The sequence below is a fragment of the Lithobates pipiens genome, unplaced genomic scaffold, assembly GCF_037356315.1.
Source record: "Lithobates pipiens isolate NorthernLeopardFrog02 unplaced genomic scaffold, aLitPip1_a1.2 Scaffold_22, whole genome shotgun sequence".
Taxonomy (NCBI): domain Eukaryota; kingdom Metazoa; phylum Chordata; class Amphibia; order Anura; family Ranidae; genus Lithobates; species Lithobates pipiens.
In genome coordinates, this window is record NW_027507784.1 from 325,295,234 (window position 1) to 325,311,269 (window position 16,036).

General features: G+C 38.2%; 1 protein-coding gene and 1 long non-coding RNA gene across 2 annotated transcripts; both read right to left on the bottom strand.

The window, feature by feature from the left end:
- Window positions 1–3,018: 3,018 nt before the first annotated feature.
- Window positions 3,019–6,608, bottom strand: LOC143925545 (uncharacterized). Its single transcript, XR_013262035.1, has 3 exons — window positions 5,175–6,608; window positions 5,003–5,068; window positions 3,019–3,772 (listed from the first exon to the last, which is right to left on the bottom strand). It is a non-coding gene; the product is annotated as an uncharacterized LOC143925545 (long non-coding RNA).
- A 2,956-nt stretch (window positions 6,609–9,564) lies between these two features.
- Window positions 9,565–14,232, bottom strand: LOC143925546 (olfactory receptor 1G1-like). Its single transcript, XM_077450025.1, has 2 exons — window positions 14,086–14,232; window positions 9,565–10,924 (listed from the first exon to the last, which is right to left on the bottom strand). The coding sequence occupies exon 2, from the start codon at window positions 10,668–10,670 to the stop codon at window positions 9,759–9,761; it is 912 nt and encodes a 303-aa protein (XP_077306151.1). The 5' UTR covers window positions 10,671–10,924; window positions 14,086–14,232; the 3' UTR covers window positions 9,565–9,758.
- Between the last annotated feature and the right edge of the window lie 1,804 nt (window positions 14,233–16,036).

Genomic DNA, 16,036 nt, shown 5'->3' on the forward strand with positions numbered 1-16,036 from the left:
TAGCTCGTAAAGAGCTTATGTCCACAATGCAGAACACTACTTATTCGGGTTCAAAAAGACAATGCAAATGTGACTGTCCTGAAAAAGTGTCCTAAAAATTGATGTGGGTACGCAGACTGGCATGTTTGACTTTCCTTCTTTTGAGTCGGAGGAAAGCTACATAAAAATAGCTGACGAACGCTGTATTCATTTAGATCATTCCTATTGTGAACATGATTTTATGAGGCCACTTGAAGCCTCAACACCAGATTTTAAGTCAAAGTCTGAGAATCGACGATCTTCAGCGATTGATCAGATTTCGGATACAGGTGAGGTGGATCCGTTGATCATACTTTCACCTACAGTCTGTGATCTGCCATCAGAAGATATAAATATAGAAAGTACACTTGATGATCTAGAAATAGAGAGTCCAATCATTAAAAAAAAAAGAAAACTGGCATATGAAGACGACCCAAGTTGTCACGAGTCAGATTTTGATACACCTCAAAAAAGTGACTTCACTTTGAATGACAGTATAATTGAGCCACTAACTGTCGATCAAATTAATGACCCCCTTAATATGATTACTGAAAAGAAATTTATTGTCTTCGAAAGCAGTCTAGATACATTGCTTTTTAAAATGCGATGCCCCGACCTGACCTGCTTTTCGAAAATTACAAAAATAGAAAAGAAAATAGTCGGTACGATGCTGATAGTGTTTTCAACATGTAATGCACAGCACCGCATCAAACTTTGGGAAAGCCAACCAAAGATAAAAAATTATGCTGCAGGCAATATTGTACTTGCTGGCGCCATTTGTTTGTCAGGTGGTAGTTACCAAAAGGTAAAGGAAATGTTTGATCTTAGTGGAATTTCTATGTTTGGGAAATCTTCCTATAACCGTGCTAAAAAACAGTATATTTATCCTTCCATAGATTACAGCTGGAATCAAAATTGTATAAATGTAAAGGAGGAATTGACAGGAACTCCACTATTCCTCATTGGTGACGGACAATGCGATAGTCCTGGTTTTTGTGCAAAATATACAACGTATACCTTTATGGATATCTATTCTAAAAAAATTGTAGATTTGAATTGGTGCAAGTCTCCCAAACCACATCCTCAGTTGCCATGGAAAAATTGGGCTTTACCATAGCACTTGACAGAATATTGGAAAATGAATATGATGTTCAATTTGTAGGCACTGATCGCCACACGGGAATTCGAAAACTATTGACTACGACTAAATACGAAAATATAAATCATCAATTCGATATATGGCATTATGTCAAAAATTTAAAGCGCAAATTGATGCAAATCTCCAAAAAAAAAAGCTTTTCGTCCAATTTTACCGTGGATTGGAGCCATACTGACGCATTTCTACTGGTGTAGCAGAACTTGTGACGGAAATGAAGATGTTTTCAGACAACAATGGCAATCTCTGCTACATCATGTAGTGAATGAACATTCATGGCGAGATGGAGACATACAACATCAGTGCTTACATGATGATCAGAGTATTCTTTTTCCAAAAATTCCATGGCTTGAAAAAAACACACCTGCCTTCGATTCATTATCTGCAATTATAATGGACGCACAAATCGAAAAGGATTTAAAGCATCTTACTTATTTCTGCCAGACTGGGACCATTGAAACATACCATAGCATGATGTTAAAATATAGACCGAAGAGAATCCATTATAAATATGATTCTATGGAGGCTAGAACACGATTGGCTGCATTGCAGCACAACAATAATATTGGTAGAAAAATGGCAACAGTAACTAAAATTGATGACAGTGGAGAAGTCTTTCAAGTTGAGCGTAAAAATTTGGAATTCCCCCGAGGACGTAAAAAATGGATCGTTCGAAACGTTTTTGAAAAAATGTCGAACGAACATGCCAAAACTATTTTGGCAAACATGCTGTCAATCACAGAAGGTACTTTAAAAAGTACATGGAAATCCAAAAATGTACAATTTCCAAAAAATATTGCAACCGAAGAAAGGCCTGAAACCAGTGCTGCTATTGCTAAGCACAGAACACGATTTCCTGTTGTATAAAATATTAAATCTAATTTTGGATTCTATTCTTTAGAATGTTAAATGTTTTTTTTAATTATTGGTTAATTACTGTCTAAAAGAAATATATTTTTATGGTTTGTGTATGCACATTGCAATCTATGTATTTACTGATTTTTGGTATTTATTTTTAGTTTGTAATAAAAATATTTAATATACGGTAATTGATTCCGAATCAAGTATTAAGAACAGTAATATGCATCTAATTTCTAAAATTACACATTAAATCAACATCATTAATAGTACTTAGCATTAACAAAGTAACACACCTATTGTATTTCAAAATTTTTTTTTTTATTTTAATTGCACAAATATTTCAAAAAAAAATCACATTAAACATTATTTCGTTTAATATAAAGCCATTTCGGAAGCATCATAATCATTGGCATAAAGAAATCCGACATATGATCCATTGGGATCTGGAAAAACAAGTCGTACTGCATTGACTGCACAGGAAGGTATAACCCTTCGGTTTCCCTTTCCTAAAATACCATAAATCCATGCTATGAAAGTGCGATATGCGGTTTTACGTAATCTCCTGGAATAAATAGAATAAAAAGTGTAAATATGAAATTTTATAAATAAAGTCACAAATTTCTAATTTATATTAATTATTAGCTTATTCCTTTACTACCATATATACTCCAATATAAGCCGAGATTTTCAGCCTCTTTTTTAGAGGCTGAAAGTGCCCCCCTCGGCTTATACTCAAGTCATCGCCGTCTGCCTGCCCAATCAGCGTGTCGAGCAGACAGACGGCGGCCAGTCTACAATTCAAAAGCCGCAACTCCCTGTCTGTGATAGGTGGAACACTCAATTTCCCAGCAGTCTGTGTTCCGCCTATCACGGACATCCGCTCATCCTCATACTACGGACGAGGATGAGAGGATGTCCGTGATAGGCGGAACACAGACTGCTGGGAAATTGACTGTTCCGCCTATCACAGACGGAGGCGCGGCTTTTGAACAGTGGAATGGCCTCCGAGGCGCCAACGCCGTCTGTCAGACGAGAAGAGCGTTGATCCTGGCATGGCAGAAGCACACAGGCTCGGGACACATTTGGGCTGGACACACAAGGCTGCACACACAGGGATGGACGGACACACACACAGGGATGGATGGACACACAGGGATTGACGGACACACAGGGATGGACGTACACACAGGGATGGACAGGCATGTCTCACCCTCGGCTTATACACGAGTCAATAAGTTTCACATTTGTTTGGGGTAGAAAATTGGTGGCCTCGGCTTATATTCGGGTGGGCCTATACTCGAGTATATACGGTACTTATAATTCTGACTTATAAACTTTAGAAGAAATATTGGCATAAAGTAATCACCTGTTGTTGTTGGCATCTACCAGAGGGAGATTATCCATATGAATCGCCATATACGCAATTCTCACGTGCTCATGGTGCACTATTTGAGAAATAAAGGTATCTGCCTGCGTAATGCATTGATGTCCCTCAGGTATGCAGGCGTCAACGGCGTATATTTCCCGGCAGCAGACAGACTCCACTTGGGTGGGCATTTTAATGCACCTTTCACATGAACACCACGTGACATTGCCAATTCGATCGGTTTCGCTCGGTTGGGTTTCTGATGTAGACAATCTATCACTGCTAGAGGGCAGGGTTGGGTTATTGGGGAAAGCCGGATCATTTTCTCTTGCTGGATACCGAGCCCATATTTTCTTTATCAGCATTCTGCGCTATAAGTACACAACGAAAAGAAAAGTATCTTATACTTAGATTTTGTTTATCAAAATTTTTTTTTATTAATTTTTTTTTCCCAAAATATGATGCTTTAAGCGTCATTAATGTACTTGGAAGAGGCTTCACAGATGTATACAGAAAGAATGCCCTTATCCTCAACAAGGAGGCAGGACTCATTGGCTGCACTGGCAAGAACCAGTGGCGGACGGTGATCCAAATTTCTACACACAATTCAAAGCAAACAGAAGAATAATATAAATGTATGTTTTTTTTAAGAATTTTTAAAGAAATTGTCATTATTTCTCACTTACAGCATATGCATCCAACAAGTTACAATGCAAAATACATTTATCACAAGTATGGCGATACCACATGTGTGAGACTTTTGCAGAGCCTGGCCACAAACAGAGCACCAACATTGAATAGCACCTTGAGACGTTCGATGACCAAAATGACACATCTCATTTCACAACCATCTATTACACAATGGAAGGCCATGGAGTACCTGTACAATGGAATAGCCCACAAAATGACCATGTTTTTAAAAGCAAACACCTCAACGTATAATCTATGAGTCATAATGTGTCTTTTTAAGGGTTCTTGTTATTATTTACAGTATTTAATGAGAAAAATTGAAAGTAACATGGTACTCGGGTACTGAGATGGACTGGTGACAGGTACTCGGGTACTCTGATGTGCCGATGACAGGTACTCGGGTACTCTGATGGACTGTGAGTGACAGGTACTATGATAGTTGTTTATAGGTCCTCTATTGGGGGGGGTCAATCAGTGCGATTGTTGTACACTGTATGCGGTAACAATATGTTTACGCAATCTTCTCCTCACACACGATCGGTGTCTTAGGAGGAGAACCCAGTAACATCGCGTTACCGCGGTTTGTTAACAGTTATTGATCGGCTGTGTGTATCGATCACGTCGGCAAACAGCCAGCCAATGGCTGTTTACTAGCGTCGTTGAGAAGCAGTGTTCCCGTGAACACGCAGCTAGCGGCGTGCACACAACCATCTGTGATCGGCAGTGATGAAGTCACGTGGTTAACAGCCATACCCAATGGCTGTTAACCCCCCTCAGTGGCGAGGGGTGTCTCCATGACACCCTGCCTATTTAAAGGGGAAGCCGTCATATGACGCCCTCCAGCCACAATACTTGCACCGCCTGGCCGTCGTTTGACAGCCGGCGGCCATAAAGCAGTTAATTATACTTACTTTTTCATCCTGAGTCAAGGGCATGGTATTTTGAATGGTCGACGGTTCGGTCACAGCAGGATTGTCCTTAAAATGTATTAAAACAATAATTGTCAATTGACATGTTAGTTATTTTTTATATACTAATTGTAGACAAAAATTGAATTAAATTTATTATTTAAATTTTACTTACCATGGCAGTTGATTAAAATAAAAGGATCAACAAATTGATTTAGAATATTGTGTAAATATAGAATATCTGTAACTGAATAGAAAAATATATTATCTTGGCGATCTATATATATATCTATATATGTATATGTATATCTATGTACCTAAATTTCTTTGGTACAAATAACCCAAACTGCTGGATATTATTTGTTCTTTGTGAAAGTTAGAGAGTCTAAAAGCTGTGTTGCGAATTACTCAAAAATGCTAACATCTGATGTACTAGTGGTCTATCTCATTTATTGCGACCCGAACAAGCACGAAAAGTAAAAATACCCCCCAAATGACAACTTTATTGAAAGTATACATTACAAATTATTGAGTAAGAGGCATAGTGAGTATTTTGATTTGCGCATTTTATCGCCTCCAGCAAAATGAAAAAAGAATAATTTTTTTTTATGTTATTACATTTAAAAAAAAAAATTCAATGTAATAGGTTATTTCTCGCACTTGGCATGTGTATACCACAAATAAAGGCCACAAAAAAATTCTGTTACTCATACAGAGTATTACGATACAACGTGTGGGACTTTTACACAGCCTAGCCACTCAGAGAGACACAACATTCAGGGAGCACCTTCATGTGTTCTAGGGGCATAAATTACACATCTAACTTGGTGACTACCTATTACTCTTTTGAAGGCCGTGGAGCACCAGGACAATGACACATGGCACTGACGTGGCTCCGATGACAGATGGCACTGATACGTGTGACTGATAACAAATGACACTAATACGTGGCACTGATGACAGGTGACACTGATGGCAGATGCCTCTAAAACGTGGCACTGAAGACATGTGACACTGATGACAGCTGGCACTAATATGTGGCACCAATGACAGATGGCACTTATACATGGCAATAAAACATGGAAATGAAGACAGAATGCCACTAAGACGTGGCACTGATGACATGTGGCACTGATACCTGTCTTTGATGACACATGACACTAACAGATGGCAGGTGACACTAACAGGTGGCACTGATGACAGATGGCACTAATATGTGGCATTGATGACACGTGACACTTATGACAAATGGCACTGATTACATGTGGCACTGACGACAAATGGCACTGGGGGCAGATGGCAATGATGACAGATGGCAGTGGGGAAAGATGGCCACTTTATTTTCTTTTTTGTTTTCTTTTTATAATTTTTTTTTAAAATAACCGCTGCATCTCTCAGCGGTTCATCTCTCCCTCTTCACACGCTGTCTCTGTGTGAGGAGGGAGACCCGGCGAGGGAAGATGATCTCATATGTTTACATATATGAGCACATCTCTCATTGGACACACCGATCGTGCTGTAAACATCCACTGTGATTGGCTATTTACAGCGATCTTTGACTGGCTGTGTCCAAGGGACACGGCCAGCACAGTACTTCACGATGCGCGCCTGTGACATGGCGCAGAGGGGAATTAAACAGGAGGATGTCCAGGGATGCCCTCCCGGCGCTAATCGTCCGCGCTGTAGCCATCTTTTGGCTATAGAGCGGGCGCGAAGTGCTAAAAAAAAACAAAAAACATTTTAAAAATAAATAATCTGACTGTGTGTGTCACAAATGTAAATAAGAGCTAGATTTTATATATTTATATATATATACACAGAGAGAGATATTATCACTATATATATTATCACTATATAGAAATCGATCTCTCTCAACATATATATATATATATATACACACATACATATCTCTCTCTCTCTCTCTATATATATATATATATATATATATATATATATATATATATATATATATATATATAATCTTGACCTTTTCTTGTCAACACAATGCTTATCTATGTTGCCTTAGCAAAGTGGCAGCCAACCATTTATCTTGCAAGCCGTGGTTGACTATATTTTTAAATGTTTTTTTAATAGGTAAAAACATCTGATTGAGATCTATATATTTTGTAGAAGATATCGCAAATATATAGCGAGAGAGAGTTATGTATTGTGCAAATATATTGCGAGAGATCGATTTCTATATATAGTGATATAGTATATATATTTATAGATATATATATATATATATACATACATATATATCTATAAATATATATACTATATCACTATATATAGAAATCGATCTCTCGCAATATATATGCACAATACATAACTCTCTCTCGCTATATATTTGCGATATCTTCTACAAAATATATAGATCTCAATCAGATGTTTTTACCTATTAAAAAAACATTTAAAAATATAGTCAACCACGGCTTGCAAGATAAATGGTTGGCTGCCACTTTGCTAAGGCAACATAGATAAGCATTGTGTTGACAAGAAAAGGTCAAGATTATATATATATATATATATATATATATATATATATATATATATATATATGAGAGAGAGAGAGAGAGGCAGGCAATATCTCCCACAAAATACACACACACTACCTAGATGTCTCTCTATATATATAATTAAATGTGCACAATTTAAATTTAAAAGAGCAATATTTTTTAGATGAAAACTGCAAGGTAAAAGACATTTTTGTACTAACCTTTCCTTTTAATCCCGCGCCGCTCTCTCGTCTATGATCGTCCCATCTGTCCTCTTTGTTTCAGTGTTTATCTTCATTGCCATCACAACGGGGCGGGACTTCCGTCGACAACAACCGTTGTCATGGCAACCGGAGCAGAAGACGGCGCTCGATATAGCGCTAACTGCGCATGCGCGAGATTTAATCGAACGGGCGGTGCATGCTGGTCTTTTATCAGCGCACTCTCCCGGAAGAGGATGCCTGTGGGCTTCACATGCCCACAGGCAAAATGACAACCGTCAGGAGACGGTTTTATAAAATCGTTTTGAATAAGAAAACAACATGCTGCTGGATGTAAAAAAGTAAAAAGTAAGTGTTAGATTTGATTTTAATAAGGATTGCCGGTATGCCAAAAAAAAAAAAAGGATCAAGACAGTGGAATCCCACTTTAAGGTTCTGGAAATGTTGAATTGTAGACTTGTATTTAGCGGGTTGCTTTAGCTGTATTACCCAGCAGTTTTTCTGTGTTTTATATGTTTTATACGTTTGGAAAAATATTATTGCAGTAGGTAAAGTAAAAAATGTAAGTAGTTTGGGGAGCTGCTTACAGTGTAATTATATGTATACACAATTACTATTTACAATATAGAAAATATACAGCATATAAGGACAACATTGACATACCAAATCAAGGTATTGCATGTATACTTTAAATCATAGGGTAAATCATAGGGTTAATGAGCTATGAGCTATTCTGGACTAAGGAGAGCAAGAATAATTATAGAAATTTGTGTGACTAAAAGACAATAGTGAAATGGATGAGGGGAAGTTGGGTTTCTCCCTCACATCAATGTTTAATTGCCCAGCTATAGGTATCTTAACCAGTTCATGCTGACTGTACGCAAAAAAGGAAGCCTTGGCTTGAAAGGGTTGTACAGTGAGGTGGTGGTTGAATGAATGAATGAATGAAATACTTATATAGCGCACAATGCGAACTGAATCGCCTCTAGGTTGGCTTTCTTGGGATAACAACCAATGCTAAGAAGCTGTTTGGCTGTTATCCCAAGCAGCGAAAGGAGACGTCCCCACCTACCACTGCCTTCCGCGGCTCGACCGGGCTCTTCCGTCCCACCGCGAGGCCCGAGCGACCAGCTGGCACATCCACCTGCTGGCCGGAGACCTGAAAGCCGCAATTGGCTTTGATTGGGTCTCTGATCTAGTAACCCAGAAGCAATGTAATGACATTAAGAGTTAAAGGCGCCAAATTTAAAAAAATTACAGTATTCAAAACAGCCAAACTTGGGGTTTTCGAATACTTTTAAGTGAAAGGAGGGACTTGGTGTCTTATAGAACCCCAGATCCCTCCATAAAGAGTACCTGTCACTGGCTATTACTGTCACAAGGGATGTTTACATTCCTTCTGACAACAATAAAATTGATAAGATTTTTTTTTCAAAGGGACAATGTAAAAAATAACATAAAATAAATGAAGGAAAAAAATTAAAGCACCCCCATCCCTCTGTGCCCGCGCACAGAAGCGAGGGCATACGTAAGTCGTGACTGCAAATGTAAACAGTGTTCAAACCACACATATAAGGCATCACTGAGATCATTAGAGTGAGAGAAATAATTCTAGCACTAGACCTCCTCTGTAAAGCTAAACTAGTAACCTGTAGAAATGTTTAAAGCGTCACCTGTGGAGATTTTCAAGTACTGTAATTTGTCGCCATTCCAGTGTGTGCAATTTTAAAGCATGACATGTTAGATATCTATTTACTTAGCGTAAAATCATAGTTCAAATTATACATAAAAAATAGGCGCTAACTTCACTGTTTTATTTTTATTTTTTATTCATAAAAGTGTATTTTTTCTAAAATAATTGTGCAAATACTGTGTATCATAAAATTTTAGGATGCTGGTTAGATTCTATTGACCAGGAACATGCTCATGCAGTTTTTGACTTTCATCGGTTTCATTTGCTTTTTTTTCCCAAGAGTTGTCTAGTAGCAAGAAAAAAGATGTGTCACTAGTATTTGTTAGATGCTTGTTGGGCCATTGATTTTATTGTCCTGAATGTTTTTTCAAAGCCATTTTTACATCATTATTTCTCAAACTGTAAATAAGAGGGTTTACCATGGGTATAATCATAGTGTAGAGAACAGAACAGATTTGTTCTAGGACAATTGAAGACTTTGGCACCATGTAGACAGACACAGCAGTTGTATAGTACATTAAAATGACAACGAGGTGGGAAGAGCAGGTGGCAAAGGCTTTCTTACGTCCTTCCTTGGAATTAATTTGCAAAACAACTTTAATAATTTTTACATAAGACATTAAACTGCAAAAGAATGGTAAAAACCCAAACATGAAAACTTCTAGATATATGACAGTATACAAATAATTCAGTCCAGCACAAGCAATGTTCATGAGAGCTTTCCCATCACAGAAAAACTGGTGGATGATCTTTGATTGGCAAAAAGTCATTTTTGATGCCTGGAAAGTGATTACAAATGAATTGAAACTTCCTAGTATCCAAATCCCGGCCACTAGAAAGATGCAATTCTTCTTAGCTAAAATAAGATAATAGTGTAATGGGTGACAAATTGCAATATACCGATCAAATGCCATTGCAAGAATGAAAATATCCTCTGCACTTGCATCTAAGAAATAGAAATACATCTGGGTGAAGCACTCACTGTAAGACACTATGTTATTCTTGAATATAAGCATGTACAGAAGTTTAGGAACAGTGATTGTGGTATAGCAAATGTCAACAATGGACAAGTTACAAATAAAGAAGTACATCGGGGTATGTAGGCGCTTAGAAGATAATGTCAGCATTATTATGAATGCATTGGTGAACACAGTAAATAAATAGATGAAAAAAAAGAAATTAAGATAAAAAGTTAATAAACTGGATTTCATGGAAAATGGCAGGATGTAAAACTCTTTTGTAGCTGTTTGATTCTCCATGGGTTTTGTAGGTAATATCAAAATGAATACAATGTAAGCAAAATAAAAGCATGAAGGTACACTTCAGTCATAATTGATAATTCAACTTTGAGTTTAGCACAACCTAACTGCTCTTTTTTTTGTAGTTTTATATCCAGGTATTGCTGTACTGCATCTTGTCTCTCCATTCCCATATGCCTGTGACCTGGAGATCCAGAAACACATCTGCTGATGATGCTACAACACTCACAGGCTATTCCTCAAATAAAGAAATCCTAATACAAAAAAAAAAATCAATAAGTTTGTCATAGTTTAGGTTCCAACCCACCTTTGAAGTCTAAATGTGATTTAAAAGCATCAGCAGAGTAAAAATGACACAGCACAACCAACATAAATTTAAGTTGGCTATACATGGATTGAAATTCAGCCAATTCAGCAGGGACTGTCCAAATTTTGTTCCAAGTATAGCCACTGTGGTATAACACAAGTTGATCTACCTATCAACTTCTGTTCGATTTTAGCCACTCAATCAGTGTTGCAGGCTATAGAATAGAGCACTGATCTTTGTATTCTGACAGTGGTAAGCATAGTCCTCACTGTCAGAATACAATGTTGCAACAGGGAGGATTCCCTCACCCACCTCATATTTGTGGAAGGGGGAATCATGTAATTTTTTATTTATTTTTTGTTCAATCTGCTGACTAATGTTAGGACAGCTTTATCTCGTTAGCCCCATACACACTATCAAATTTTCTGCTGATTTTTGTCTTCAGATTTACCAAGACCATGTAGTGCAAGGGCTTGCCTGATTGCATACAATTTGAAACTCCTAAGGTTTGACCTCATATTATATGGTTTTGGTAAATCTGAAGGAAAAAATCAGCAGAAAATCTGATAGGCCCCTTTCACACGGGACGGATCAGTAATGATCCACCCCGCGATGATCTGCTCGCTCAGCGGGGATCGCTCCGTTGTCCCCGCTGAGCCGGCGGCAGACAGGGCGGTCTCCGCACACTGTGCAGGGACCGCCCTGTCAGCTCTCCTCTATGGGGATCGGATGAGCACGGACCGTCTGTCCATGTTCATCCGATCCGCTCTGCAGATGGATAGAAAAATAGGATTTTCCTCCGTCTGCAGAATTGGACAGTAGCGGAGGCGGACGATAACGGGTGTCTGCGGATGTTCATGTGCATGTATGTCCGTATTTCATCCGCAAACGGATGGATGAAATACGGACATACTGTCCGCATGTGTGAAAGGGGCCTTAGGCTATTTGTATATAATAATTCAACCCCTGAAGCCCCATGCACACTGTTTACTTTACAAGGGAATTTTCTCTTGGTTTATTGAATGTCCTGATACTTCAATTTGCAAAGAATACTAAATCCAGTCAAAGTAGAAAAAAAATAAAAACATTTTTGCTTGCACATTTCTGGATGCTGGAAGTTAGCAGAGCTTCATCTCATTCTCCCAGCTAAATGGAAATTCTCCTGAAAGGTGAAACATCCTGTGTAAACTGTGTAAAACAGTCTATTTACCTTTGGTAAAGCAACTTCTTAATGCTCTCTTATAGATCATCCTATATATATATATATATATATAAAATGTTTTTTTGTTTGTTTTTTTATTATGTGTTATTGCATAGAATTGGGGTCAATGTAATTAAAGTGAAATTCCAGTCTATAAATAACTAAGCTTAAAGAAGCTCTCAACTCCCCTTTAATACCTGGAGAGAATCACGTAACTGGAGTGCTCTGAGAATAGGCGAGTATAGGCATCTTTCCTCTACAGGGTAGTTAGTATAGGTGTTGGAAGGGGAGTGCGCTGTTGTAATCAGTTTGCCTCTCCCACATGTTCACCTGTTCACCCCCTATGGACCAGAGCAATTTTTATATTTTTGCTATGGACCTGTTCAATTTTTTTTTCCAATTTTATGCTTTTTTAAATGGGAGATGTGTAAATATATGTTAAATGTATAAACATATTAACAAACAAAACAAAAAACAAATATTAATAGTAAATAAAATAGAAACAAACAAAAGCGGCAGCAGAAAAATAATAGTTGAAGAGAAAATGAGACTTGGTTTACTCTGATCAGCCCAAATTAGTTCCTAAGGGTTAATAGGAAATAAAACAGAGTAACAATCTATTAAAACACTTTTTTTTTCTTGTCAGGTTACTGTAACTGACATAATTTGCATATGAATGAACAGAATTATACAAAAGTAACTAGATGTTACTTTGTATCTTTGTATAATTGTGTTTGGAGCATCTGATGACACTTCTAGGGGTATGCAAAGCCAACAATTACTGTATACTGAGAACAGGGTGGGGGGTTCCAGAAGCAGGGAAGAGAGACTGTATGTGCTACACACATCCTGTGTACAACTATAACATTTATGGGCATGTGTAGCACACCCAAAGTCTGCAACTAGTCAAACTTATGTAGTTCTAAACTTGAATTCCACTTTGCAGTTCCTGTGTTTATTGAATGACATTGACATTGAATTATTTCACTTGCTGCTTATAAATATCCTTTAATGTCTACATTGTAAGGAATGTATCATTAAATCTTTGCACTTAGTTTTCTGAAGTCCCTAAATTGGCTTCCAACTTCCATTAAAGGGGTTGTAAAGGTGACAGTGCCGGCGCCCCCCCCCCCCCCCGTTTTACTTACCTCACCCCTCGAAAGTCCCGCGCTCATCCCCCGATGTCCTTTCCACCGTTCAGCCTGGCTGCTGATTGGCTGGAGTGGATGGATGGAAAGCAGTGCAGCCATTGGCTCGCGCTGCTGTCAATCACATCCACTGATGCGGAGCGCCGGGGGGCAGGGCCGTGTGATACAGCGAGCGGCTATATCACGGGAGCGCACCCGCAGATGCTTCTCACCATGCGAGGGAGCTCGCATGAACGTGAGAAGCAACTGCGGGAGGAAGCCGAGACAGCGGCCGAGGGACCCCAGAAGAGCAGGTTTGGGGCAACTCTGTGCAAAACGAGCTGCACAGTGGAGGTAAGTATAATATGTTTGTTATTTAAAAAAAAAATTCACTTTACAATCCCTTTTAAGCATTACTTGTAAATGAAATGCAAAATATTTTGATAAATAAGTATTACCTGTGTGTGTTTTTTTACGTGGCTACTGTTAGCTAGAGAGAAAAAGTTTTTAAGCCCTAGAATCTACTTAAAATATTTTCGGTTTCACCAGCTCGCTCAGCTTTGCAAAGAATACAGAAAACAGTAGGCAATTATTCAATTAAAACTATGTTCAATTAATATGAATAATCTGCATTGCTTCTTTTCCCTGGATATATCTACACACAAGTAGATTCAGTTCAGGTTTGGTCATTTTGGAAAATTTATTGAATCTGTTTTGGGAAACTTTGAGTATGGTCTGGATCTAAACATGAGGACCACTGGTCACTGTTGTGGTACTTACCTACATTATCAAAATGTCATAATTTTCCAACTTTTTAAAGAGCTGTAACATTTTGGACAAATCCAAAAATGTTACAATACACCTTAAATGCAGTGTTGAAATTAATATTCAATAGAAAAAAATAGAGAGAATTAACACTCTACGTGTAGCAGGCATTTCTAAACAACGCAATGAGCTCTGAGAATTTATAAAGAACATATTCCATCATAAGAAATTTATAGAAAGGGAAAACACTGCGCTATAGTTTGTAAAAAGATGGCCACAACGGCCACAACAGCAGCCAACACCAAAAACAAACAAAGTTCAACAGATAAAATAATAAAAATAGTGTAGCGCTTCAATAATAAATGTAATCAACACAAATTATATAAAAATAGTAATAGCAAAACAGAAATCGCACAGAACCAAATGCCTAGAAATAAAAGTCCAACATAAGGCACTCATTCAACTATGTTGATGGCGTAGGGGTGACCAAACCGTCACATAGAAGGAAAATGGTGTACTGGACGAATGTGTTCATGCGGGTAGACTTGATTGTAAGCATCAAAATGAAAAGTAGATAAATACTTTTTACCGGAGCAGTTGGACTCACACAGTCATATGACGGTTGAGTCTAGAAGGCTTGGGGTCACACTCTGGGACCAAAGACTGTAAGGAGAGAGGTCAGTTGAGCTGGTGGAGGAGCTCCAGGCGGTTGTAGGCTCAATGGTGGATCCTTTCAGATGGAACATCAAAGGTCAAGGTAATCAAGCTCAGACGCAGCCCGTTGTACCAATACTCCAGCCTCCCCCGAATGGGGAGGGGGGTGTTTGTGAAGTTTTACACCAAAGCAATGGAGAGAAGAAAAAAGAAAAAAAGGCTCCACATGGTGCGGGTCAAACAATATAAAAACGTTGGTTTATTAAAGTCAAAAGGTAATAAATGACTTGGTGATCACATAAAAAAACAAAATGAACTAAAAGCAATGTGGGGTACCAACAGCTCGCCCGACGCGTTTCGACATATGTGTCTTCAACTGGGGCATGTTGGAGCCCACCACATTGCTGACGAATATATAGAGAATGAGAGAGAGGTCACGCCTAACAAGAGGCGGGACATCCAATCTCAGACAGCCTCTTAAAGCTACAGTGTACAATTTAGTCAAACCAAAGTATACCAATTCAGACACTATAAACAAATACAAATAACATCTAAGAATGTCACTCATGCAGACTGTTAGATAGGTATTTATGGCAATAAAATCTAGAAAATAAGTAAAAAGTAAGTCACCATGCTCGCTCGTGGATAGCACTGAATAGATTACATTGTTCACAGCCTAATCAGATATATAGATACAGCATGATTCAATTCACTTGTAAAGCATATGCAGAGAACACATCAAGCACTAATACATAAAAATCAGACCTGCGTTGTTCGTTATACATAAATTATATTAGACCTTTGCCAGAAGCTGCCAGTTTACATTTACATTATTCACAGCCTCATCGGACTTATAAATTACAATCCAAATGCACACACAGAGCACATACAGAGAGCCCATCCAATTCTAGTACAAACAATCAGACATGCACTGTCAATTATACATAAGCTGCACTATACTGTCCCAAGAGCGGACTAATTTGTTTATATTATAACATAAATGGAGCTGTAACATTCTCAGTGATAGTGTCTAATAGAGATCTATCATTATGTGATTTGGATGTCTCTTACTTGTTGTACCAGCAATGTATAACCTGGAGATGTGCATGAGTAATCATGGTGATAATTCATACATGATGATCAGTTTCGTAAAGTTCAGATCAGATAATCTGAAGTGTCGTGACGTGTAGTGACACAGAAACGGCTGAACCAATCACTCAATGTGTGTGTCATGTGGCTAAATGTGGGAGTGGTTGAAAAAGGCTCAAGTCTAAGGGGTAGAGGCGTGTATATTTACATGTCATCAAGCAAG